The following is a 26,790-nucleotide window of genomic DNA, read 5'->3' as shown; positions in this document are numbered from 1 at the left end:
TGATTACAAATCAGGGCTCCTCACCTCAGGTTCAGTGATTTGCCAGAATGCACAGAGCTCAGAAAAGCATTTTACTTAGGATTACCAACTTACTATAAAGGTTAGAACTCAGGCACAGCGGGCCCGGCGCGGTGGCTCATGCCTCTAACCCCAGTACTTTGGGAGGCTGAGGCAGGCAGATTGCCTGAGCTCAGGAGTTTGCAACCATCCAGGGCAATACGGTGAAACCCCATCTCTACTAAAACACAAAAAATTAGCCGGGCTTGGTGGCGGGTGCCTGTAATCCCAGCTACTTGGGAGGCTGAGGCAGGAGAATCACTTGAACCTGGGAGGCAGAGGTTGCAGTGAGCTGAGATTGCACCACTGCACTGCAGCCTGGCCTGTGTGAGACTCCGTCTCAAAAAAAAAAAAGAAAAAAAAAAGAACTCAGGGACAGTGTAATTAATAGGAAACGCTTCATGGGACAGCGTTTTCGGGGAGGGGAGGGGCTTCCATGCCCTCTCCCTGCATGTCCCCCTCCCAGCACCTCCATGGGTGTTCCCCAGCGCTGAAGCTCTCTGAATCCCACTGTTGATGGGTTTTGTGGAGGATTCATTATGTAGGCGACTGATTACATCATTGGCTACTGGCGATTTGATTCATTCTCCAGCCCCTCTCCACCCCTCCCAGAGGCTGGGGGTGGGTAGGACTGACAGCCCCACCCCTCTAATCCTGTGCTTGGTTACTCTGGGGCCGGCCCCCACCCTGAGTCACCTCATTAGCATAAACCCAAGTCTCATTATGAAAAACAAAAGACGTTCCTATCACTCAGGAAATCGCAAAGGTTTTAGGCGCTGTGTGCCAGGAATCTGCATCAGGACCCGGAGGCTAAGGCCAGGTCTAGGTTTCTCCTTATATCGCAACTGTATAGGTTTCCCTTGGCTATTCATTCTGGAAAGCATAAGAATAGCCACCCTCCCCGCCCCCCGGCCTTTTTTTTTTTTTTTAGACAGAGTCTGGCTCTGTTGCCCAGGCTAGAGTGCAGCAGCGCAATCTCGGCTAACTGCAAGCTCCGCCTCCTGGGTTCACATCATTCTCCTGCCTCAGCCTTCCGAGTAGCTGGGACTACAGGCGCCCGCCACCACGCCCGGCTAATTTTTTGTATTCTTAGTAGAGACGGGGTTTCACCATGTTAGCCAGGATGGTCTCGATCTCCTGACCTCGTGATCCGCCCGCCTCAGCCTCCCAAAGTGCTGGGATTACAGGCGTGAGCCACCGTGCCCCGTCGCCCCTCCCGCTTTTAAGAATCACTAAAAATTTAAAGTATCTCATCTATAAACCTCTAGTTGCCTGGGCAGCAGTCACTGTTCACCCATAAGTAATTCAGGTCGCTGCTGGAGGTTAGAGAAAATACACAAGAAGAAACACCAGCAAAGATGACTTTCAGGTAAGTCTTCCAGGCTCCTGCACCCACTTCCAAACTGGCACTGCCCGTCTGTCCATTCACCTCCCTCCCGGGCTGCCCTGTTCACGCTCATGTTCCCAGCACTGCTCTGACAGTGCTAACGGGTGATCAAGTGTATGATCTAACATTATCCTGACAATGACACTTTGAGGTTGTCAGGTTGGTGCTATTAGCCTCCCACTTTAATCTGAGTTGGGATTTGAATCCAGGAAGCTGACCCCAGAGCCGACCTTCACCCCTTAACAGTATAAGACATGAGTATAATCAATGCTCAGAGACAAGTTTTGAATGACTGGCCTCATTCTCAGTGCCTGGCTTAGTCAGAGCTAAGGATTTTTTTAAACAGGAGCAGAGGGTAGCTCATAATATTTTATACTGCGACAGTCCCAAGGCAGCAGAGGTCAGACGGGGTATCTACAGGAGAAGACAGGACAGGCAATCAAGACAAGAGGAGAAAAAGTGCAGATGACAGAGAACAGAGAAAGAGAAAACAAGAGGGCCAGCCAGGCGTCCTTGGAAATGTCCCCTGTTTCCAAGAGGGACATTCAAGACTGCAATGTGGCCACAAGCAATGGCCACACCACCATATCCAGTGGGTCAGGATGTCGACCAGACCTGTCTGTTCCCTGACCTGCTCAGACCTGCATACGGTCCGTGCTTTGCACTAACAACGTCTGCTTCAGGACCGAATGCCTCCGAGGAACCACTGGGAGGTGGCCTCTACTAAGGCCTACTTAGATGTAATCCACTAGCATTAGATCATTACAGTCCACAGCACACAAAGGATGCTCTGGAAAGCAGAGAGAATCACGCAGGTAATGTGGATGGAGGTGTTCTATCTGCACCATCCAGACTGGCCATCTCCTCCCAAGGCGAGCACCTGGGACCACCTACATCAGCATCCAATCCAGAGGTTTACCCCAACCCTCACCTCCTCTTCCCAGAGCCTGCTCCCTGCCATCTCACAGGTTTGGGGTGGAGCAAAAAAACCACAACTGGCTGGCACAGTGGTTCATGTCTGTAATCCCAGCATTTTGGGAGGCCAAGGCAGGCAGTTCACTTGAGGTCAGGAGTTTGAGACCAGCCTGGCCAACATGGTGAAGCCCTCTCTCTACTAAAAATACAAAAAATTAGCTGGGCGTCGTGGTGCATATGTATAATCCCATCTACTTGGGAGGCTGAGGCAGGAGACTCACGTGAGCCTGGGAGGCAGAGGTTGCAGTAAGCTGAGATCGTGCCACTGCACTCCAGGCTAGGTGATAGAGTAATAGAGTAAGACCCTATCTCAAAACAACACCACAAAACAACAGCAACAACAACAACAAAAAGCAACCACGTCTGTCTTGTCTCTAAGCCGCATGCCATCTTGGGAGATCCTGGTGTGAACCTCATGTTGGTGCTGCTGACACAAACCCCCATCAGTTCTCTCACTGTCCGTCAAGGATGAATTAGCTCTGTGTGCAGGACTCCAGCCCTGGAGATTCAGCAGGCCAGAGAACGGTCATGGTCGCTCACAGCATAAGATTACATTCTAGGGGAGGAGAAAGACCAAAAACAAACTAGTAAGTAGGAAATGACTCCAGGCAGGAGCAAGCCCAGCAAAGGAAAAGTAATTGGGGTTAGGAGGAGAGTGATGGAGTGACGGGGGCAGGAAATACATCTCCAAGGAAGAAGCATTGAGAGAAAACTGAAAGAAGTGGAGAAGACAGCTCCAGACACGGGCCTTTGAAAGTCCAAAGACCAGGTATGTGATAATGAACCTAACGCTGCCCACAGAGAAGTTGGGCCTGTGCCCTCGGCCCCTGGGAGGTGATCTCCTAAGCCCCAGAATGCCTTGCCAGATAAAGTACCTTTGCTTACCTGGGGGCCTCAGGCCAGCCAGAGAGTAACTGTGTGATTCAGGGAGGGGCTTTGGGTTGCACTGCATCGGCGAGCTGCTGGAGGGGCTGGAGACAGATGAGCCATGTGGACAGTCAGCCACGCCCATGCAAGGGAGTCCCAGCAGAAACTCTGGACACAGACGCTCAGACAACTCTCCTGACTGGCAATACCGCATGCGCATTGTCCCACATCACCAGGAGATTAATGCTGCCCATGACCCCACGGTGAAAGGACAATGGAGGCGCCGTGTGGGTGCGTTCAACTCTGCCCTGGGCAACTCTTCCCTTGGCTGATTTTCACCTGTATCCCTTCACCATCAGAAAGCATAACTGTGAGAGTGGGTGTGACAGCTTTAAGTGAGTTCTGGGAGTCCCTCTAGCAAATGATCAAACCTCAGGGCAGTGCTGGAGATCCTGAACTTGCCACTGGTGTCAGAAGTGAGGGTGGGCTTATGGGATGTCCCCTTTCACCTGATGACCAGTGGGCACTGGCTCAGTGTGTCCTCAGAGCAGCAAGCTGGTCAGGGTGGCCGGGGCAGTGAAGGAGGAGGGGAGGCGGCGAATGACACAGGAAGGGTCTGGGAGAGCATGTATGTGGGTGCTCCGCTCAGCAGCAGCCCAAAGACGGGCCACAGTGCTAGCCTCTGGCTCAGGCAGCGGCTGGCAGGCTGACTCTCCCCTGCTCACCCCTACCTGCACAAGCATGCTGCTCTGGCCTCGTGCAGTGAGGACCTGACTCCCCAAACCAGAAGAAAGGAGGTGCTGAGAGCCCATGAACATGAGCAAATCCAGACTCAGGGGAAAATCCCGGCCGCACAGAGAGCCCCCTGCATGCCCGAGAAATGAGAATCAACCAAGTGCAGCCCAGGCTCAGCACAGCCAGCTCACCTGCTGCCACCCACACGCTTCTCTGTTTAAAAGGCGTGTGGTTCAGGGAGAACTAATATTTAATGTACATCCCCTCTGTGCCACCACTACAGTAACTAACATGCCACTGACAGCCAAACCGATGCTGCTCTCCTGGTTGCTGTGTCCATGCTTATTCTGGAAAACATTGATCAAGAGTGGAAAACGTCTGCCAGCCTGCTTTGAGACGCAACCTGCAGTCTGAGAGCAGGTGGAGCCTTCCAGAAACATGTGCTTCAAGCTGGTGGGATGGTCACAGTAACAGGTTTCTCAGTGTCTGGCAACTGGCCCTTCTAGGAAATGGCCAAGGATGCTGCTGCTGCAGGCACCAAAACCCACCCTGCCTGGCGCTAGTGGCCAGGGTCCGCCAGCTGCAGCTGGAGGCAACAGCCTGGAGAAGGGGATGGTGTTAGTTACCTGTGGCTGCTGTAACAAATTAACACAAACCCAGGGGCTTCCAACAGCTCAGTGGATTCTCTTGCAGTCCTAGAGGTCAAAGTCCAAAATCTGTTCCACTGGGTTAAAATCCAGGTGTCAGCAGGGCTGGTGCCTTCTGGAGGGTCCAGGGTTCCTTCTGGGTTCTCCAGTGCAGAATCCATTTCTTTGTCTTTTCCACTTCTAGAGGCAGAGGTCACCTGCATCCATTAGCGTGTGGCCCCTTTTTCCAACTTCAGAGCCAAAAGCTACCACCTTGCCTCCAGGGTCAAGCTGCCACGTTCATGTGCAGGCAAAGCTCCCCATGTCCCTCTTATACAGACACTAGTGAACACATTGGGCCCACCTGGATCATCCAGGATGACCTCCCCATTGCAAGGTCGTTACCTACACCTGTCATGTCCCTTTGCCATGTAAGATGATAGTCAATGGCTCCAGGGATTATCACATGGTCATCTTTGGGGACCATGATTCTGGCCCAGGTTCCCTGCGAAACAGAACCAGGACAAAGCTCACCGCTGATGTATCTTCTTTGGCAGGGGTTTGGGGGTGAGGGGAGGGCATCCCAGGCTAGCAACAGGGAGGGGAAGGGAGGTGAGGCAGGTGCATGAGCTGGTTATGGCTTCAGAAGAAAACCCAGTTGATGCTCAGCCACGCGGCCCATCTCCATGAGCCATGGTCTCAGAAGCGAACATCGGGGAAGTCGGGGAGAGGCATTTATTCCTTGGCTCCTTCCTGTCGTTAGTCCTACTTTGCCCCAAAGGATGTTAATTCGCTTCCCCAGTCAGTCCACCCCATGCTCCTCAATGTGGCCTTCTTCTCAATCTGGAACCTGGAAGAGGCGGAGCAGCCGGAGCCTCCACGGGTCCCTTCAGTTTGGCCCTGGCTGCCACAGACATTGTGGTCCCTCCACGGTGGGCTGGCACTCAGCAGCCCAGCCCTTGCCCCACCAAGGCCAAAACAGCCTGGGGGTCTTTGGTGGCAAAGCAGCAAAGGCAGGGGTGGGTGGCGCTGCAGACATCTGGGAGGAACATAAATGAAATCCTGCATAGCAGGGAAATCACTTATCCATCCCCCAGCCCCAGGGCCCAGGGCCCAGCACAGGACCCTGCACTCAACCCGGCTCAGTGAACACAGCACCAAACGGACAGAGTGACTCAAGCCCAGACACATCACCGACCCCAGCACCTGGGAGTGGGGAGTTACTTAAACCTCTCTCTTTTTTTTTTTTTTTGAGACAGGGTCTTGCTCTGTCACCCAGGCTAGAGTGCAGTGGCTATTCACAGGCATAATCACAGCTCATTGCAGCCTTGACCTCCTGGGCTCAAGCAATCCTCCCACTTCAGCCTCCTGAATAGCGAGGATCACAGGCGCCTCCCACCACACCCAGTTAATTTTTGTATATATATATATTTTCTGTCTGTAGAGGGACAGGGTTTCGCCATGTTGCCCGGGCCGGTCTTGAACACCTGGGCTCAAGCGATCCCCCAACCTTGGCCTCCCAAGGTGCTGGGATTTCAGGCATGAGCCATGGCACCCAGCCTGTTCACTTCTCTCTGAGTCTCCACATGGAAGCAAGAATGACACAGCTCCCAGGGAGTTGTTTCAAGAAGATAATCCCGTGAATGGAGTTTGTGAACTCTCAAGCATTGCTCAAAAATCAAAGAAAAAAATCTTTAGAAAGGTGTATGGGATGGTTCATCTTCTGTGTCAACTTGCCTGGGCTCTGGGGTGCCCAGACAGCCAGTGAAACATTGTTTCTGGGTGTGTCTGGAAGGGAGTTTCCAGAGGAGATGAGCATTTGAATTGGTGGATGGAGTAAAGCAGACAGCCCTCCCCAAGGCGGGTGGGCCTCCTCCGATCCCATAGAACAAAAAGGTGGAGGAAGGTGGGATTCACCTCTCTCTGCAGGGGGCTGCTAGTGCCAGCACCTGGATCTTCTCCCACCCTGCTCCTGCTAATCAGGGCTGCAGACGCAGGCTGGCATCTCTACCACCGGCCCTCCAGCTTTCTAGCTTGCAGACGGCAGGTTGTGGGACTTCTCGGCCTCCATAGTCAAGTGAGCCAATATCATAATAAACCTCTCTCTAGATACTGACACAATGGGGTCTGTTTCTCTGGAGAAGATTGACAATTCTCATGCATCCCTTGCTTAAATATCCCCTGAGAACAACATTTTGGTGGCTAAAAGACAGTGACTTTCCTCGTCGACATTCTTCTGTTCAAAATAACAAAGTGGGTATTCAGAGGGAAAAAATAAAACAAATTAAGCAATTTATTAAGAGTCAACATCTTTGGGTGGACCCTAAAACTGACATTTGGAATGGTTTATTTTCGGTTTTTTGTTTTGTTTTGTTTTGTGTGAGACGGAGTTTTGCTCTTGGTGCCCAGGCTGGAGGGCAGTGGCAAGATGTCAGCTCACTGCAACCTCTGCCTCTCAGGTTCAAGCCATTCTCCTGCCTCAGCCCCCAAAGTAGCTGGGATTACAGGTGCCCGCCACCAAGCCCGGCACATTTTTTGTATTTTTAGTAGAGACAGGGTTTCACCATGTTGACCAGGCTGGTCTCGAACTTCTCACCTCAGGTGATCCACCCACCTTGGCCTCCCAAAGTGCTGGGATTACAGGCACGAGCCACCGTGCCCGGCCTCAATGTAAATTTTAAAAGAATATAACTTGCAAGCCATTTTACTTATTCTGAATGAGCCCTCATGAAAACACAGCTGTACAGCCCAGTGTCAGGTCCATTGTGGTGGTGAAGGTGGAGAAGCTTTTTAAAAAGCACTTTTAATAGAAAAATGTCTGTTTCTGGCAGACACTGTCATCATCTGCATTTTCAAGAATCCCGGGGTGCCCAAGCTGGCCGTGAGCTGTGGAAGTCAAGTGTCTGTGTCTGCCACAGCCATCTGCCCAAGAGCCCACCCTGGGTTCACCAGGGTCAGGCGGAGCCCACAGCCTCTCCTCTTCAGGAGACTCCCTCTCAAGCCCTACCGTGGTTTAGATCAGAGCAACCAAAACTGCAATCTGTACTTGGACCCACACAAGCACTGCCTCACGGCGAGCAGGAGCCACGCTGGAGAAGGACAGCCGCTGCCCCAGAAGACCGGCGCCACGGGCCCCTTCCCTCACTGTTCCCTGACCTCTGGGAGCAGGGCAGCCGGGTTCCCCGCCCAGCTGGGATCCACGCCTCCAGACGTGGTGGAAACTGACTGTCCACTCAGCGCAGGCATCGACATCAGATGGCTCCTCAGCAGGAGTGGCCAGAGGGGTCACCCTCCTGCTTTTCAGGGTTAAATCTGAATCTAGACTCCACCAGGCTCCAGACAGAGCTCCAACTCCATCTGTAAGGTACTACACTAGCTCACGCCAGCACTCACTCCTAATCCTAAAATCCCCTCCTGCCGGGCTCTGTCCAGCCAAGAGTTCACAAGCCTGGTTGTTAAAGCCCCAGCCCAGCAGGGCACATGGGAGGCACTCGGCACTGTGGGCTGGATCCCCCCTGCCATCCTCTTCTGCCAACACGTCTGCCCACCTTCTCACGCAGCACCAACATCCCTTTCAGGAGCCCCGGGTTTAGCTCCCTTTGTCCACGAGAGCCCTGAACCCCAAAGCCAAGGCCTCGCCCTAAGAGGAAGATTCCAACCAAGACGGAGCTCCGTACCTTAACCAGTTCCTTGAACTTGGGGTCTTCCTTGGACGTGGGGTCGATCATCGTGCGCTCCTCGTTCTCCTCTGCCAGGGACAAAAGGAAGTCACGGTCAGCGATTGTGGGGGTAGCAGGGACATGGGGAGCCGGGGGAGGCCGACTCATCTCTGACAAATGGAGAAGCAGAGAACCCAGCACTAGGGGAGGGTGACTGTGAGGAACCGCCTTCTGGAAGGTGGATGGGGCCTCCTCCCGCCTTCCCCTCTTCCGGAAGGGGATGAAGTCAAACTCCATCGTTCTGCCTGACCTCGCCCCTCCCAGACTCCGCCAGCAGCTGGTCCAAACCATTTCCATGTTTCAGGAGAAATGAGGAGAGAGCGGCATTTACAGGGCATGAGATGCATCCCCTGGCCGGGATCCGTTATGTGGGAAAGCTCCAGGCACCAGGTAGTTCCCTGTGGCCACTATTTATAAATACATAGGAAGAGTTGGGATGGTTATAATGAGATGGAAAATGTTTGGTACATTCAGTGGAAAAGAATCAATATGCAATGTTGTATGAAAATAACATGCAGAAAAAATATTGAGAAATAAATAGCAAAAAAAAAAAAGGGGTGGTGGATGAGGTTTAACAGCGAAATGTGCTCATCCTCATCCTCCTTCTATTTCTCTACCTGTTTGCTTTCCCTCCATGTTTTAGCCTGGATCCCACAGACACCAGGCAGCCAGCCCAGCCCGTCATGGAGGACAGTGCCGTGGAGATGGTGCAGAGGCGGGACTGTGGAGGAGGCACCCACAGAAGCCAGGCGTGCTCCATAGCAGAAATGCCCAGCACCACACAGAAGCCAGCGGGCGCCGAGCACCTCTGAACACACGCAGGGAAGGGCGAGGGGGTCTCAGGCTGCCCATGCTGTCCAGCTCCGGGACCTGCACAGAGCATGGGGCGGGTGAGGCCCAGGTTCCACTCACCGGGAGGCTCTACACCACGCCTCTCTCTTAAAGAGGAAAAAAGGCACAAGAGAGGCTTCAGGCAGAAGCCAGGTACCCCCCAGGACATACAAGTGGAGACGGCCAGGACACAGTAGAGACCAGGGTCCCAGAGCCCAGACAGGCTCCCATGGGCTGGGAACACTGACCGTGTCAGTCAGAATGAAAACAGCTTTGAAGCTGGGCATAGTGGCTCACGCCTGTAATCCCAGCACTTTGGGAGGCTGAGGAGGGAGGATTGCTTGAGCCCAGGAGTTCCAGACCAACCTGGGCTACATAGTGAAATCCCTGTCTCTATTTTTAAAAATAAATAAAAAATAAAATAAAATAAAATACAAAAGAAGGAAAGAAAATGGCTTTGAGTGAAACTCTGCCACTGATACAGATGTGATGCAGCTTCCCGGCAGCAGAATGTAAACTGACCACGTGGAGAAACTAAAAGTCATACAGATCTGATGCCTGAGAAGGACACTCCAGGTAACGTGCAGGGAGCACTTGGGAGTCCTGACGATGTCTCTGCAAAGGCCTCCACAGCCTCCCACTCCTGCTGGGATCAAGGCCAGCGTCCTCCATGCAGCCTCCAGGGCCCCTCTCCTGCCTCATTTCCTGCCCTCCTGGTGCAATCTGCTCCAGCCCATCTGGCCTTCCTCCTTGAAGCCTCACTGCTGCCTGCCCTGAGCCGTGGCACCTGCTCCCGCTGTCCGACACTCTCTCCCTGGCCCATTTCCTTCACCTTTCAGATCTCAGCTCCCCAGCTCAGATCCTTGTGCCCAAACGCCAAATCTTCCAAGCTCTCCTGTCCCAAAGGACTTGGTGTGCCTGTGTGACCCATGTCTGAGACCCCCTCTGGACCACCTATCTCAGGTGGGCAAGGAGGAGGACCAGGCCGTGCATCCACACGTGTATGGGAGGGGGTGCAGGACGGAGAGCGAGCAGGTCACTACCCAATCCCAGCCTTCGGAGAGGCCATTTCTGGGAACAGCCCCTTCAACCCACAGTAAAAATCTAAGCATTGCCCTATCTAGCATGTCCTCACACCTAGCTCTCGCTGAACTGAGAAGCAAGATTTGGGCCCGCCCAGCTCATGTGGCCCCCACCAAGGGAACTCGCAGCTCCCTCCTGAAGGCTCTGAGCCCACGTCTGACCCCCCGACATCCCCTGGACTGGGCAGTGTGCCGTGCCTGCTCGGATGTCCCAGGACTGCAGGCTCCTTGAGGGGTCCTGCCCCAGTCAGCGGGACCACTGAGAGGAACGGGGCGTCTGACCCAGAGACTGTGAAAGTGGAGGACAGAGTCGCCGTTTCGAGTCTTAGTGTCACCAAACACTTTCTCAGAGGCATCTCTGGTCTTTAACTGTCCCCGTGGGGTAGCTTTCATTCCTGAACCCACCTAGAGGGGGACAGTGGGCCTGAGAGGGTGGGCGGCAGGCCCCAGGCAGGCAGCTGTGTGTGGCGGTGTGTCTGTCTGCGGATTCCGCCGGAATCTCCCGGCCACCTGGTGATGGTGATGGTAGGCTGGGCTCAGAGGCTCTGCACAGACCAGGGAGCAGCTGCATCTCACAGGGCAGGGGTCTGACTCAGAGCAGGCGTTTGCCCTAGATGAGGAACCTCTGTGTCTAGAGGCTCCGGAGCTCACCATCAGCCCCTGCCGCCTGTCAGCATTCATGACTGGCTCACCTTGGCCTGGGACCCCAGACATGAAGCCCCTGAGGGCCACTGAATACCATGGCCCTCGGTCCGCTAGGGGCTGCTCATGCGGCCTAAAGAGGAGCAATTCCCAGACCTCAGCGGGCCCCGGACTCACGGGGGCATGTTTAACACAGAGGGGCCTGGACCCACATACTCTCCTTTGGTAGGTCTTGGGGTGGCGAGGAACCCTCATTGCCCAGTGCCCTGGGACTTTCTGACATCCTGCATTGAGAAACGGGACTCCAGGGACTCTGGGAGAGAAGAAAAAGGCTGTGAGAGGCTCTTTGTTTTTCCTAAAAGGAAGCTGAGAGCAGACACCAGGAACCGTGCCATCTCTGAGCTGTGTGACTTTGGTGGTCTCTAAAGTGTGCCATGATCCTCTCGGTGGCTCCGAGACTGAGGCAGGACCCCTCGAGGAACCCACAGTCCTGGGACACCACAGTGGGTACGGCAAGTGCTGCCCAGCCCAGGGGGTGCCGGGGGATCAGACGTGGGCTCAGAATCTTCAGCAGGTCCGGGTCCACACCTGGATCGGGCTTCTCTCCACGTCAGTCAGAGGAGAAGCAGCGCCCAGAGGCCGGGGCGGGGGTGGTATCTCTGTGCCAATGTTTTGTGGCAACCGAGCCCCCGCCCTCCCCACCTTGTGCATCACAGCAGAGCATCCATCAGCTGCAATAAAATGTGCCCAAGGACGGAGACCTGTCCTGCTCACCTCTGATGAGGGCCACCATCTTCGCTGAGAGGGTCTAGAGCAGGGGGAGCAGCCCAGCTCTGGGGGCAAAACGCCCGGGTTTCAAAACTTTGGCACTTACTAGTGATCTCTGTGATCGTAGATCTGTGCCTCAGTTTCCCCATCTGTACAATGGGGATAATGATACAACCCACCTCACAGGGTCCCTGAAGGGACTCAGGAGCAGAAGCATTCACAGTGGACCCCCAATATTCGCTACAATGATGACTTCTATGAGCCCAAAGGATATAAAATACACAAAGAGGACTTCAGAAAGAGTCAGGTGCTGTGCAAATATTCAGTGAGTAAGTTCAGTTATTATTATTTTTTGAGACAGGGTCTAACTCTGTTGCCCAGGCTAGAGTGCAGTGATATGATCTTGGCTCACTGTAGCCTCAACCTCTTCAGACTCAGGCAATCCTCCCACCTTAGCCTCCTGAGTAGTTGGGACTATAGGTGTGTACCACCAAACCTGGCTAATTATTTATTTATTTTATTTTTTGAGCTGGAATTTCACTCTTGTTGCCCAGGCTGGAGTGCAATGGTGGGACCTCGGCTCACTATAACCTCCGCCTCCCGGGTTCAAGCAATTCTCCTGCCTTAGCCTCCCAAGTAGCTGGGATTTCAGGCATTTGCCACCACACTCGGCTAATTTTTGTATTTTTAGTAGACAGGGTTTCACCATGTTGGCCAGTCTGGTCTCGAACTCCTGAGCTCAGGTGATCCATCCGCCTCGGCCTCCCAAAGTGCTGGGATTACAGGCGTGAGCCACTACACCCAATTTTTGCATTTTTCAGTAGAGACAGGGTTTTGCCATGTTGGCCAGGCTGGTCTCGAACTCCTGAGCTCAGGTGATCCACCCGCCACGGCCTCCCAAAGTGCTGAGATTACAGGCCTGAGCCACAGCGCCTGGTGGGGCTGCTGTCTTCTAACTGGAGGGAGAGGAAGCCCAGTGGACCCCTGTGTGACCTCAGGTAGCATCACCAGCTCTGGCTTCGGGTCGGCTGGCAGCTGAACTTGCATTGGCATTTCTTCTCCATAAGCTCTTGCTGGCCTGGCCTTGTCACGGAAACCACAAAAAAGGGATGAACTGGGACTTCCCTTTGAACCAGGGTTTGGAAATAAGCGGAATGTTCCACAATCGCCTTCCAGATCAGCTGGATCCCAAAACACACTTTAAGGAAAATGTGTCTTAGCTGTTACCCATTACATCAGGCAGTGAGCGCAGGGGCCTGGGCCACTTGGCAGGGCCCACCCTGTAAGCCCAGGCTGCAGGCAGCTCTGGCTGGCCCAAAGGGAGGAAGCGTATTAATCATGTTTTGCAATTTCTTTTTTTCTTTTTTTTTCATTGAGTTGTCTCGCTCTGTCACCCAGGTTGGAGTGCAGTGGTGCGATCTCGGCTCACTGCAACCTCCCCCTCCCGGGTTCAAGCGATTCTCCTGCCTCAGCCTCCAGAGTAGCTGGGACTACAGGCTAACCACACCCGGCTAATTTTTGTATTCTTAGGAGAGACGCGGTTTCACCATGTTGGCCAGGCTGATCTCAAACTCCTGACCTCAAGTGATCTGCTCACTGTGGCCTTCCAAAGGGCTGGGATTACAAGTGTGAGCCACCGCGCCCGGCCTGTTTTCTGTATTTTCTGGTGTGTGGCATCTCGGGGCCGTGCTGACTGGAAAGACTGCACCTCCAGGGCAAGCTAATTCCTAGAGATGGTAACCCAACCTCTCTGGGCACACCTTTCACATGTAAACCCGCTCAGAGCCTGAGCCCCAGAGCCCAGAGCCCCCAGCCATCTCTTTTCTTGGGCTCTCACAGGGCACCTACACTCCCAGTCAATATCCTCACCCTAATCTCCCCTGGCCCTGGGGACATGCCACGCCATGCCATACCACGCCACGCCATACCACACCACGCCACGCCATACCACGCCACGCCACGCCACGTGGTGTGGAAGAAGGAGAGTCTTCTTCCTGAGAAGACTCAGGACAGCTCCTGCACCCCAAAGCCCACTGGTATGACTCCAACAAGCCAGGCCTAGGCCCATTCACCCAGCCTTGCCCATTCCTTCAGAGAAAACCACAGTAAGGGTATTGGGGCCGGACGCAGTGGCTCATACCCATAGTCCCTGCACTTTGGGAAACCAAGACAGGAGAATTGCTTGAGCCCAGGAGTTGGAGACCAGCCTGAGCAACATGGCAAGACCCCATCTCTACAAAAAATTTAAAAAGTTAGGTGGGCATGGTGGCACATGCCTGTAGTCCCAGCTACTCAGGAGGCTAAGGCAGGAGGGTCACTTGAACCTGGAAGGTCAAGGCTGCCATGAGCTGTGATCATATCACTGCACTCCAGCTTGGGCGACAGAGTGAGACTCTATCTCAAAAAATATACACATAAAATATAAAATAAAGGCATTGGCCCTGCTCCTTCTGCCTCTGCCTGACACTGGTGCATTCCATGTGGCGTTCCATGGCGTGGTGTGGTGTGGTATGGTATGGTGTGGCATGGTGTGGTGTGGCATGGCATGGCATGGCATGGCGTGGTGTGGCATGGTGTGGCATGGCATGGCATGGTGTGGCATGGCATGGCAAGGTGTGGCATGGTGTGGCCCTGAGTAGCCTGCTACACCCCCTTTCAGAACTATGAGTTTAACAAACTATCTTTTCAACTCAGTCTTCTCCTGATCTGCTGGCTTCACCACCTGAATAATAAACTTACGTTTTAAGACTGGGGCAGAAACCCTCAAAGAAGGACTTGCTTTTCCTAATGGACTTTTCTAAACATGACCTTGAGCTAAGAACTTAGACTCCCAAATGCCCCCAGCATCTGATCAAGAGGCCAGATCTATCAGGCTCCTCATTGGCCTCCCCAAGACCAACTTAGTGCCACAGAAGCTCAACTGTCTCAGGGCAGGGAGCGGAGGAATGCCCCGTACCGAGCTGGGTGTCTTCAGGGTGAACATCTGCCAGGGCAGGCGACATCGGTGAGTTGATGGCATTCTTGCCTTCTTCCTGCAGGTCACTCACTGTTGAGCAAAAGGAAAGAAAAACCAGGTTAGTACACACGGAGTGCCGTGGCCTCACGTGTTGGCTGTGGACGCAGAGAGAAATCAATTCCTGTTTTTTCAGCATTTAACAAACATTCCTAAAAGGCCTGTTGCCCAGAAAGAGTCGGAGGGAAAAATGCTCCGAACCAAGAATACATTCTGTAGTTCTTCCCCACCCCAAATATTTCCCAGGTCTCGATGAGCTCTGCCAGTCTGTTTTCACTGCTCTTTGAAACTCATAACTAAGACACCAAAGCTTCCAGATGTTTCCAGATCTGACCAAGGCCGCTGAGGCAGACAAAGCATGGACCACAGCGATGGGGCATGAGAGTTCCACCAACTGCCCTTCCTCTGCTGGGGGGCTGCATCCTGAACCATGGACTCAAGATGCTAATCCCCTCCAGTCATGCATACAGGTGAATCTGGAGTTTAAAGTGGGGTCACTGGTGATGGCCACGTTCACAGGGACAGAAATATGATGGAACATCCAGGTCAGGACTGCTGGAACATGCAACAGAATCTAATAAAGAGAGCCAGAGGCTCCAAGTCAGAAACACCATGGCCTCCCGTCTCAAGGGAGCGCTGAACAGTTACAGGGTCTGGAACGCCCAGTGATTAGGGACAACCCCAGAACCAGAAACGATGCCTCATCGTCCTGCACCAGGGACATCCTCCAGGCCTTTCAGCCGTATCCACCAGGGATGAACACCCACCCACACAGAAACTCTTGCTTCTGTGATGTCACGCTTTTTCCACAGTCACAGCCTCAGCTCCAACTGCACGTGGGACTCCAGGTTCCAGCCCCAAGATGCGTCCATGGTGCCGGGTGGAGGTAGGGTCCTGGCCGCTTTCATGGCCCTGGTGGAGGGCCGCTGGGGAGCAGTCCCTGATCACATGCCGCAAAAGTACCCAGGCCAGTGTGCCCGGAGCTGTCCCTCCTTCTCCATGAAACGGGTTCAGAATGAAAACCGTATTTCCTCTTTTAACACCAGAGTCACCTCGAACCTTGAACACCTCCAGCTCTGGACACCCAGCCTCCACAGTGGCAGGCGATGGAGCAGCAGGGGGTGTGGCATGATGGCTCTGGAGCAGCAGGCCAGCGGGGCCCCACCCGTGCTGGCCGTGAGACCCCAGGTACGTCCCATTCACCTCTCTGCACGTCCCTCCATGTGGCATTTATAGGTAATACTGCAAAAATGCCAGGGCCTTTGGAAGAGCTGAATGTAACCATAAATGTCAAGCGTCCAGCCCAGAGCATGGCACGCAATGGGCTCTCCGGACACACCTGTGGACCCAGCTTTCAGGATGACACAACCTCCATCCTCATAAGGACAATGGCAGCGGGGCCCCAGGACACCAGCTCCTCTCATGTCAGCAAAGGTCCTGATACTCAGCTTCTGAAAAAGCGGACCCTCTTTTACTCCGTGTCCATAGCTGCACTACTTAAAACAGCCCAAAAGTGGAAATAACCCAGGCTGGGCGCGGTGGCTCACGCCTGTAATCCCAGCACTTTGGGAGGCTGAGGCGGGTGGATCACGAGGTCAAGAGATCGAGATCATCCTGGCCAACATGATGATAGCTTGTCTCTACTAAAAATACAAAAATTAGCTGGGTGTGGTGGTGCACACCTGTAGTCCCAGCTACTCAGGAGGCTGTGGTAGGAGAATTGCTTGAACCCGGGAGGCAGAGGTTGCAATGAGCCAAGATCACACCACTGCACTTCAGCCTGGTGACAGAGCGAAACTCTCTCTCAAAAAAAAAAAAAAAAAAAAAAAAAAGGAAATAACGCATGTTTCCGCACATGGAATTTATAGGTAACACTGCAGAAATGCCAGGGCCTTTGGAAGGGCTAAATGTAACCAAACCATGAACGTCGAGTCCCCAGCCCAGAGTGTGGCACCTGATGGGCTCTTGGGACACGGTTGTGGACCCAGCTTCTAGGACAACACAACCTCCCTCCCTCATAAAGACAATGGCAGCGGGGCCCCAGAATGCCAATTACACACTCCCCACAAGGAAATATATTTGCATTTTAAACAGGTAACTTATCCTGGAGGACTGCCTGATGCAGGAGTGTCAGAGCCTAGGTACAGGTTGGGGTTAGGAAGTGTTTTGATTAGAGGAAGGTTTCGGGCACAGCCGAAGTCACTGAGTCTTGGCATTTGAGAACACCAGACGAATGAGTAAGCAAAACGTGGTCCGTGTATACCACGGGATATTATCCAGCCTTAAAAAGGAAGGACGTCCGGGCCAGGCTACTGCATGGGTGAACCTTGAGAATGTTATGCTCAGTGAAATAAGCCAGACACAGAAAGTCAAACACCGTACAATTCCATCCATAGGAGGTCCCTTAAGTAGGCAAATGCACAGAGGAGAAAGCAGTCTGGTGGCTGCTGGGGGTAGGGGGAGGTGGCAAATAGAGAGGTAATGTTGAATGACGGCAGAGTTTCAGTTTGGAAAGATGAAAGAGTTCTGTGGGTGAGTGGGTGGTGATGGCTGCACAATGAGAACGTACTTAATATCAGTGAACTCTGCTCTTGAAAACGGCTAAGATGGTAAAGTTTACGTTATGTCTATTTTACAACAAATTTTTTAAATAGCAAAAAAAAAAAAAAAAAAAAAAAAAAGGCAGGCCCTCTCCAGGTAACCCACATTCCAGCCGCAAGCCAGCCTGGCTGCCGGCACACACTGTCCTCCACCCACAGCCAGCATCCTAAGGGAAGACCACTCATCATTGAAGTTCCAAAATCCTTAGCATAACTCTGCACCAGCAGTGGACAAATATTAAATGCCTTCACGGGGAAATGATATAGGCACAGAGCTTTGAGATTCCCTCCGCCCCAGCTCCCTGAAAATACTCCAGAAGATCCCCTACAGGTCACCCAGATGAGCTGAGAAAACAGGGACCAAATTTCAGCAATTATTTGTACCACGTGACTAGTTCCAAGAAGAGTTGTAACCAGCAGAGAGTCTTAAAAGGCAGAAAGGAAACAGGGAAAAGTGATTTTTCACAGGAATCCTTGGGAATATGATAGCCCTGGAGTACAGGGGGTCCGGTGGAAGTTCCATGTCCTGGCTGGCATCATAGGAACACACGACAGGTGCAGGGAGGTCCCGTCCAGCACAGCTGCCTGCAGTGCTCACGACGACGGCAGAGGAAGAACAAAAGACCCAGTTTCCCTACGTGTGGAGGATCATACAGGTGGTCTACGCCCATGAGTCCTCTTGGCAAGGCCCGAGAGCTGGCACTGCACCCACGTGCCTGAGCCTGAGGGGTGGGGAGGGAGACCTCGGGGCAAGTGGTCAACGCTTGGAGGCGGCCCTGCTCACCTGATTTCAAAAACACAGAGAGGGAGGAGGAGAGGAGCCGCATTTTGAAAGCCTAGAAATTGGGTCACATGAAAACAGAGATTTCCACGCCGCCCTTGAACATCAAAGATGACATTAAACAGGGCCAGGGATTTTGTGACCTTAATAAATGAGAAACGCACTCACGAACACGGCCCAGGGCCTGTTCAGCAGCGCATTCTGAAGGGGCTGGTTATGCATGATGGCCTGAGGGAAGCAAAGGCTTCGGGGGCCAGGAGGAGGGTGCACAGGCTGGCAGACCCCTCGGTTGGCAGGAGGAGCCCAAGCCTGTGGCCACAGAGCCCCAGTCCAAATCTCGCATTGCCACTTGCTGGTGTGTGGTCTTGGGGAAGTCCCCTCATCTCACTAAGCCTCAGTTTCCCCATCTGTAACATGGGGTGGTGGGAGTACCGGCCCCACGGGAAATTCCTCACATTTCCTGAGGAATAAGGGGAATCGTGAGCACCCACACATGGCCCACAAACCACTCCCCGCGAGTGGGAGAGGCAGCTGTGGATGTACAGGGTTTCTGTGATTAGGCTCCAAGAGAGGCACAAACTGGGGGAAGAGTGACCACAAGGCAGGCAAGGTCCCCCATTCCACAGAGAAGCATGGAGGGATCCCTGGAGGAGGCAGCAATTGAACTGGCCTTGAAAGAAGGCCAGGCTAACGAAAGGGCCTTCCGGGCTCTGTGCAGAGTGCAGTGGGGACAAACTAGAGCCAGCATGTCCAAAGCTGAACCCCATGAAGGTTTGACAGATGCCCTTCTGGGCCTTGTTACATTTTGCAGCCTGGGTTCCCTGAAGGACACAGCTCCTTTGCAGAGGAACTTTCAGCCTGGATCTGATCGTCGTCTTCAGAGGATCGGTCTGATTTTTGGAAGGAGGGGCTGCTCTCACACCCTTGGCTTCCCCCGCCCCCAACCCTCACCGCCTGAACGGTGCCAGTTTAGTGGCTTTCAGTGAATCTCAGGAATGTTTTGGTTTTCAAAGTACCGTCCACTTGCCAGAAAGACAAACCCTTCAAAGATATGAAGTGCCGGCTGTCTTCAGTCACAGAGAAAGGTCTGCTGGCCCGGGTGTGCTGGCAGAGGCACGCTGGCACAGGCATGCTGGCATGCATTCTCTCAGTATCTGGAGGGTGTGGAGGGTGTGGGCTTCCAAGGGACTGGGGCTTGATTTCATGAGATGGGTGATTAAGGGAAAAAGACCGTCTTGTGCTTGTTTTCCTAAGTGTCTGCACTGTTCTAAGAAGAATGTCCCTGTCCACACGAATCCAGCAGCCGGCCACGAGGGAGCCGACGCCAACTCGTTCCCACTGCAGCAGAGTTCACCTGCAGCACCGCGCTCTGTGGCCTGCATGGGCGGCCAGGTAGGAAGAGAGAGACAGGAGGGCATTTGACAGGATGAGGGCCCCTTGGTTCACTGTCTCTGGAGATGGGCACTCCTCGCTCAGCCTGGGACGGCAGAGTGGGAAGTGCGGGCTGCAGTCACCAGATCTGAGTTTTCAAGAAAAGCTAGAAATATGGGGTTTGGTGTGGAATCTCCCCATTTATAAATGTGAGCCATTAATTCAAATTCTGTGGGCCAGCCAGAGGGCAAACAACCTCGGATTACAGGACACACATGTCCAACCCATATTGCTGACTATCCATGGGAAAGGGGAGGGCACCACTAATGTTTCCTGAACACCTACTATGTGCAGGCTACCTTCCATGCCAGCCATCCACTTTGTCTGTGTTCCTGAGTACCTACTATGTGCAGGGTACCTTCCATGCCAGCCATTCACTTTGTCTGTGAGGGAAGCCAGGCGCAGTGGCTCATGCCTGTAATTCCAGCACTCTGGGAGGCCGAGGTGGGTGAAATACCTGAGGTCAGGAGTTTGAGACCAGCCTGGCCAACATGATGAAACGCTGTCTCTACTAAAAATACAAAAGTTAGCCAGGCGTGGCGGCAGGCGCCTGCAATCCCAGCTACTTGGGCAGCTGAGGCATGAGAATCGCTTGAACCTGGGAGGTGGAGGTTGCAGTGAGCCGAGGCTGTGCCACTTCACTCCAGCCTGGCAACAGAGCGAGACTCCAACTGTCTCAAAAATAATAATAATAATAATAAATAAACGAGTCTGTGAGGGAGTGGCTGGTCCTGTGCTGTTAGATGTAAAGCCCCAGAGTCAGGACTAAAGCCAGTTCTACCTGATCTTGCACCTCACTGTGCCCTACTAAATCCTACCTATCTTCAACCTCATCTTACTGGCCACCTCCTCCAAGAAGCCCTCCTGGGTGTTTCCCTCTCCCCAGCTCAAGCCACACAGCCATGTAACTATCTCCTTCCTGAACTTCCCTCCCTGCCAGTGCCAACCCAGTTCCTGCACATAGTAGGCCTTTTAATATATTCAAGGAACAGCACAACAGAGGGCTTAGAACCCCAGAGCCACGCTGCTGGTTTTGGAGCCCAGCTTGACCACTGACAAGGTGTGTGATCTTGGGCAAGCTACTTGACGGCTCTGTATGCCTCAGTTTCCATCTGTGAAGTGGGGCCTAACACACCTCAGAGAGATCACAAAGATTCAAGGAGACACGCGCTCGGCACAGTCACTGGCACGCAGCAGCCCCTCGGGAGGCGTCAGCTTTGAGTGACTGTAATGGTGGAGAATGTGCGGCTTCCAAAGCCTCCACCCAAAGATTGGGCAAGGTTTAAAAAAAAAACACCATCGCTCCTGTTTGGAATTATAAGAACATAAGAGGAAAGAAAGAGAATCAAACACTAAAAGCATGTCATAAAAACCCTGCCATTTATACCTCAGGCCAAACGCAAAGGTTCCATCTTTGATTTTTTTTTTTTTTTAATTTTCTTCTTTGTATGGTTGTATTTATTTATGCCCAGGCTCTTTCCCCCCAAAAAAAAAAAAAAAAAAAAAAGATTTTCAGGCAGCTTTTTTTCCTCCTTTTGATATTATTAGGAAAACAACTTTGAAAGCAGGCTGGTTTAAAGAACAAGGTTACCTTAATGGAGAGAAGAAATCTGAAAACGCCAAGGCTGATCAGCATTGTGCTCCACCAGGGGAACCCGGGCAGGACACGGGGGGATGGCGAGGCACCCCTGCAACGATGGGCCCAACAGCTTCACCAGGGGCTTGCCTGGAGGGTCTGGCCCAGACACAAAGGCCCAAGGGACGCTGAGCCACAGGCCCTGGGGGGCCGGAGCGATGGCATCTCCATTTTCTGACACTTTTCTAAGCATGTCATTTCAACACAGCAGAGTTGCTTTGCCGCCTATGGGGATTTTCTACACCATCCATGCAATTCCTGGTTTTCACAGAGCACAAAAGATCAGGGGGAGAAATTTCAGAGGGCCCCGTCTGAACCAGGATCAAAGAGAAAACCCCAACAAAAACAGCCATTCTCCATCCCTGCACATCTAAAAGAACTTGAAAATAGCAGGAAAGCTGCCTCAATTTTAAACACTTAACCAGCCCCTTTCAAGCCCTACCCACTTCTAGTTACAACTGATCCTGCTCAAAGAAGCAGAGCGGTCTGTGGAGCTTGCGGGAGGATAAAGGAGGAGAAAGAAAGGTGCGGCTCCGTGCCAATTCACGCCACCGGCTCCTCTTCCCAGCAGGGGAGGGGGCACTGGGATCCTTCGCTCGTGCTTAAGAGGAACCCAAAGACATCTCTGTCAAATGAGGTTTCCCAGGCCTTCGCCAGGAGATGACAGCTTTCTATGAATTTTCCAACTTCCATCTGTACTCAGAGGGGCGTGGTTCCTTCGCAGAAGCTGTAATTTATCAGAATAATTAAATTCATCAGGCACGAAGGTCTTCTTAACAGAGCAGTTCTTCTAAAAATAAGTTCAGTTGTACTTTGGTGAAGATCTCACAGCTCAGTGGAGTTAAAATAAGACCTAAGTAAAATCTAAATAAGAATAAAAATATCATCGGCCTCGGCAGCTGGGAGGAGACGCTGTTGGGCAGTCTTTTCTGACATCCAGAAAGAAGGTGAGTGGAAGGAGCCGTGGATCATAATTCAAAGGGCTGAGCTGTTGCTGGCATATCACACGTGCAAAGGCCTTGAAATGTGAGGCCTGGCCCTCCCCAGGAGGTTACGAACTCCAAGTGTTTTGGGATTACAAATTGGAGGAATAACAAAATGTCTTGCCTAGGGTAAAAGGCAGCAAAGGCTAAACGGTGCCAGAGAGCAGCTGCTCCTCCTGGCCCGGATATGGAAAAGAGGGAAAGGACTTCCAGTGATCCATGGAGCACAACGTACATGAAAGTGCTTCTTGACCTTTCAAGTGGCAGATGTAGTTTGTTTTTACTGAGAAATGGATGTGGGCCTTGTCATGCGGGATGCCGGCCCGGAGTAATGAGTTCGGTGTATTTACGTCCATTTAACTCACTGTTATCTCCAAGTCAAGGACGAGTTTCTGAACGGTGCTGACGAGACCAGAGGAGTAAGAAGGCCCCAACTGTGGCCAAAACCAGAAGGATCGCTCAGCTTGAACGTCTGATTTATGGGACTTGTTCTGCTGGAGCCAAAGGTTCCAGTCCATTTCTCAAGATGAAATAAGTTCAGAAGCTAAAAGAAATGTGTGAACATTTCAATAAGGTAAAAATCCAAAGCGGGTCAACAGGTGGCGCGGACTCCACATCAAGAGCACACAGCTGAAGCCCTGTCCTGTTGAGGTGGCAGCAATCCTTGGGCATGACAGCCTGCTGATCTAACAAATACTGGCGGCTGGATGCCAAAGGGCTGGGCACGGGGCTGGGCAGGCCCTGCCCTTGCCCTGTGGAGAGTCTGCATGTAGCCGAGGGAAGATGCATCCTGGTCACTTCTACCCAGCAGCCGACCTCGCACCTGGCACAGAAGGCTCACGAAGGATTCAATGCACAATTAATTAAGTGCAATACATAGCATGGTGTTGAGATTTTTTAAAAAAGCAAAAGCAGGCTGAGTCAGGTGCAGTGACTCACACCTATAATCCCAGCACTTCGGGGGGCTGAGGCGGGTGGATGGCTTGAGCTCTGGAGTTCGAGACCAGCCTGGGCAACAAGGCAAAACCCCATCTCTACACAAAATACAAAAATTAGCCAGGAGTGGTGGCATGAATCTGTAGTCCCAGCTACCCAGGAGGCTGGGAAGAGAGCTTGAAGCCAAGAAGCGGAGGTTGCAGTGAGCCAGGATCATGCCACTGCACTCCAGCCTAGGTGACAGAGCCAGATCCTGTCTCAAAAAATTAAAAAAAAAACAAAACACATATTGCAGAACAATACGGCAAAGGCTGGGTGTGGTGGTGCACATCTGTGGTCTCAGCTACTTGGAGCTGGGGTGGGAGGATCACTCGAGCCCAGGGGTTCAAGTCCGGCCTGGGCAACATGGTGAGACACTTTAAAATAGATACAGCATGATATTTATGTAAAAAATACAACTAGAAAACTCAGCACTATGTATTTCTATGTGTATGTATCAAAATTCACAGAAAAAGGAATGAAAGGACACGCTCCAGAATGACAAGAGCAGCATTACTGCTACAAGGGCCCAGTGGCTGAAAGTAAGGAGGAGACAGAGGGAGCCTTTGCCACCAGACTGTGTTCTTGTGCTCCTTTTGAAATAAAAATAAAGCTACAAGAATGGAAAATAAACAGATGTCCTGGCAGGGTTATGTACAGGGTGCAGTGGGGGCCCTAAAGGAAGTGGCAGCCAATTCTACAAGGAAGGACGCAAACTGGGTTCAACCAAAGAAATGGCTCTGAGACCCAGAAGGAGCCTCGGGTCTTTCCCGGCAGCACTGGCAGCCTCAGGGGACACAGTGAGCTACTATGAGGGAGGGAGGAAGCTTGGGAGGGAAAGCCCTGCACGGTCTCACCCCTACAGATAACTATGGAATAATAACCGGACTCTGAGACTACGGGTGATAGCAAAGGCCCTGGCATGAGTGTCTGTGCCAAGAACACAGAGGAAAGAATCAAGATGCCAGACCTAGGGGCACCCTTGGCAGACTCATGCCCTATTCTTGGGATGGCCAGCGGGGCTCTCTCACCAGGAGGGCCACCTTGGCCCCTGCAGGCCCTGCCCTAAACTCTTCCCACCCCAGCCCAGCCTCTCCCCTTCTAGAGGTGACTGTTCTGGACACCATTGCTTTTCTTCCCCAGCATCCATTGATCCTTTCAGGCAAACAAGACTCAGCCTCCCTCAGAGAGAGCTGCCCCTCCTGCCACCATGCTCGGGCCTTGTAGTTCAGCTCTGGGGTGGAGCAGGCATCCCAGGACAAAGCCGTCTGGCACACTGGCCTCCCAGGAACACAGTCAGGGATGGGCATGGCCCAGTTAGAGCTAATGAGCTGCACTGATTCTTTACCAGGAACAGAGAATGAGACAGGCACTCTTTCCCACTGGCCTTGACCCAGAAAGGATGCGGGTTCAAGCCATCCCATCATCTTACCACCATACAGAGCCTGGAGATGAAGGCACCAGATTGAAAGAGCTCAGGGAAGGAGAGAACAGAATCTAGGATCTAGCAACACCTTCTATGTGCTGGATCAAGCCTTACCTGAGGCCATCCAACCCCATGGACCATTCTATCAAATGCAACAGTGAATTCTGTTTTGCTTTCAAGCCATTTTGAGTTGGGCTTTCTGTCCTTTGCAAACTGAGAGAGTCCTGTCTGATGCAGAAATCCTTCCAATACACAAAGCTGGCATGGGTCACACTCAGTTGCGGTATACCCCACAGCTCCCACCGGCTCGAGGGTAAAACGCAAACCCTTCATACTGGTGCCCAATGACTCTTAATGAGTGGACCTCTCCTCTCATCAATCCAGTTGCAGCTCCCATGCTTCCACCTCATCGTCTGATGAGGCTATTCCAGGCTACTTCTGTAGGTCATATCTCTGCCCCTCTGCCTCGACTGTCCTGATAACCTGAAATACCCTTCACTTTAGATCAGTTGGCTCCATCCATTTCCCAGCTGTCTGGAAAGCACTCTCTGCACATCCCCTATCCCTGGGTGCAGTTCGAACCCCTCCCCTGGTTTCCCACAGCTCCCCATGCACATGACAAGGACAAACCCTATTCCCCGATCATGTGATTGTCGGTGTGCTCACCTCCCTGCACACCCCCGACCTTGCAAGGAGTGCACAGGGGCCAGGTCCCATTCATGACCATGGCCTCGCATCCTGCATAAAACCTGGCACATGGATAACGGCTCTGTCAATATCTGTGGAATGAATGAATGAATGAATGAATGAACACAAATGCTAAGCTTATGTAGGCCAAATGGAGCTACATAGATAATTGCTGCAAGAGAAAGTCAGGGAACTGAAACAGACGGCTCTCGCACAGCATCCCACCTCCAGCCACTTAATTGGGTGGAAAAAGAGGGTTTCCATTAAGGTTTCCATTAACCTGGCAGTCATGGGTCACCAGGAACCCAACTGCCCTGATGTGACCACGCAGAGGCTGATGGGCTCAGGAGGAAGGAGTGCGCCCGCAATTAGGGACTTGCTGGTACAAGCGGCCCCGGAGCTGACATCCCCCCAACCTCACCTCCTGGGGTGTGCATTTCGACCAGCCACCTGCTGCAGGAATCCAAAATACAGACCACCGAGATGGAAGGAGCCCATCTGGCTCAGGGAAACTAGGTCTTCTGAATACCAAAAGTTGCTTACGTAGAAATGTAAAAAAAGCTCCAAAGCCCATGTTAAACAGATGATTCCCTTGGCCCAGAAACACAGTCGTCCCTTCCCCTTTGTCCCTGGGGTGATCAGGAAACTGTCAGAACCACAGAAAAATACGCGGTCTGTGGGAAGGAGAATAGGAAGAAAGATTTCTAGGTGCATGATAAAATGTCAGCTTTACCATCTAACCCACCCGGGCAAGAAACCGGGGCACAGAGGGGCCGGTGGGCTTCTCGTCTATAAAGGAGGGCGTAGGCTTTAGAGACAAGTGACGATCTGATTGGTTTCTCAGACTGAAAGCCACGTGGGTCAGCTTCTTCAATTTCCCCCTCCAGTTGTATCAGGTGGAATCCTCAGAGGCCGCCACAGGGGTTAGACCTATGAGAGCCGGGGCGTCTGCACCAGCTTCTGCTGGGTCTCAGGGCTCCTGACCTTTGCCCTTTCCCAGCCCACCCCACAGTGTCTCGAGACTTCACTCCCAGAACACAGCCTCGTCAAGTCACTCCTCTGCTCACAGACCACTCCAGTCTTCCCCTGACTCCAAAAATAAAAGTGCAACCCCTCCCCCACACATCACATGTTGTCTGCCCCCTGGCCTGGCTGACCTTTCTAGCACCTTCTTCTGCTCCTTCCAACTTAACCCTGCCTCCTGCCTTCCCCAGAACAGCTAGGGGCCACCATGCCTTTGCTCACACTGTGACCTCCTCCCTAGCAGCACATTCTGCAACCTCTGCAAGAGGAACCAACACTTGGTACCTTCAGGGTCCGCCACAAACATCCCCTCTACCATGCCCCTTCCAGAAGCCACCTGCCCCTCCTCCAAACCCCCCAGCCCAGGGTCAGCACTGGTCCAGATAGAAGATCAGAGGGAACAGAGGCTTTGGAGGTTCCCAGCAGAAAGGCCACGTGACCTTGGCCACGCACTTCAACTCCTGAAATCCTTTACAGTCTTTTCAGCAGAGGGTCAGTGACCGGCCCCGATCATAAGGCTGTCGTGACAATGAACTTAATAAGGTG

At 52.7% G+C, this 26,790-nt stretch overlaps 1 protein-coding gene across 6 annotated transcripts in view; it reads right to left on the bottom strand.

Moving 5' to 3' along the window:
- The window catches only part of LOC105464308 (parvin beta), a 138,927-nt gene that overhangs the window by 54,046 nt on the left and 58,091 nt on the right, over positions 1–26,790 (bottom strand). For all 6 annotated transcript variants that reach the window (XR_976769.3, XM_011712087.3, XM_071080724.1 and 3 more), the window contains exons 2-3: positions 14,646–14,735; positions 8,325–8,395 (exon numbers count right to left, since the gene is read on the bottom strand). Coding sequence is in view for 5 of the 6 variants with exons in the window: in XM_011712087.3 (XP_011710389.1) it covers positions 8,325–8,395; positions 14,646–14,735 (161 nt within the window). In the remaining variant the exon portion in view is untranslated. The remainder of the gene's footprint in view (positions 1–8,324; positions 8,396–14,645; positions 14,736–26,790) is intronic.

This window comes from Macaca nemestrina, chromosome 15 (assembly GCF_043159975.1).
Source record: "Macaca nemestrina isolate mMacNem1 chromosome 15, mMacNem.hap1, whole genome shotgun sequence".
NCBI lineage: Eukaryota > Metazoa > Chordata > Mammalia > Primates > Cercopithecidae > Macaca > Macaca nemestrina.
This window is presented reverse-complemented; position numbering and strand designations above follow the sequence as displayed.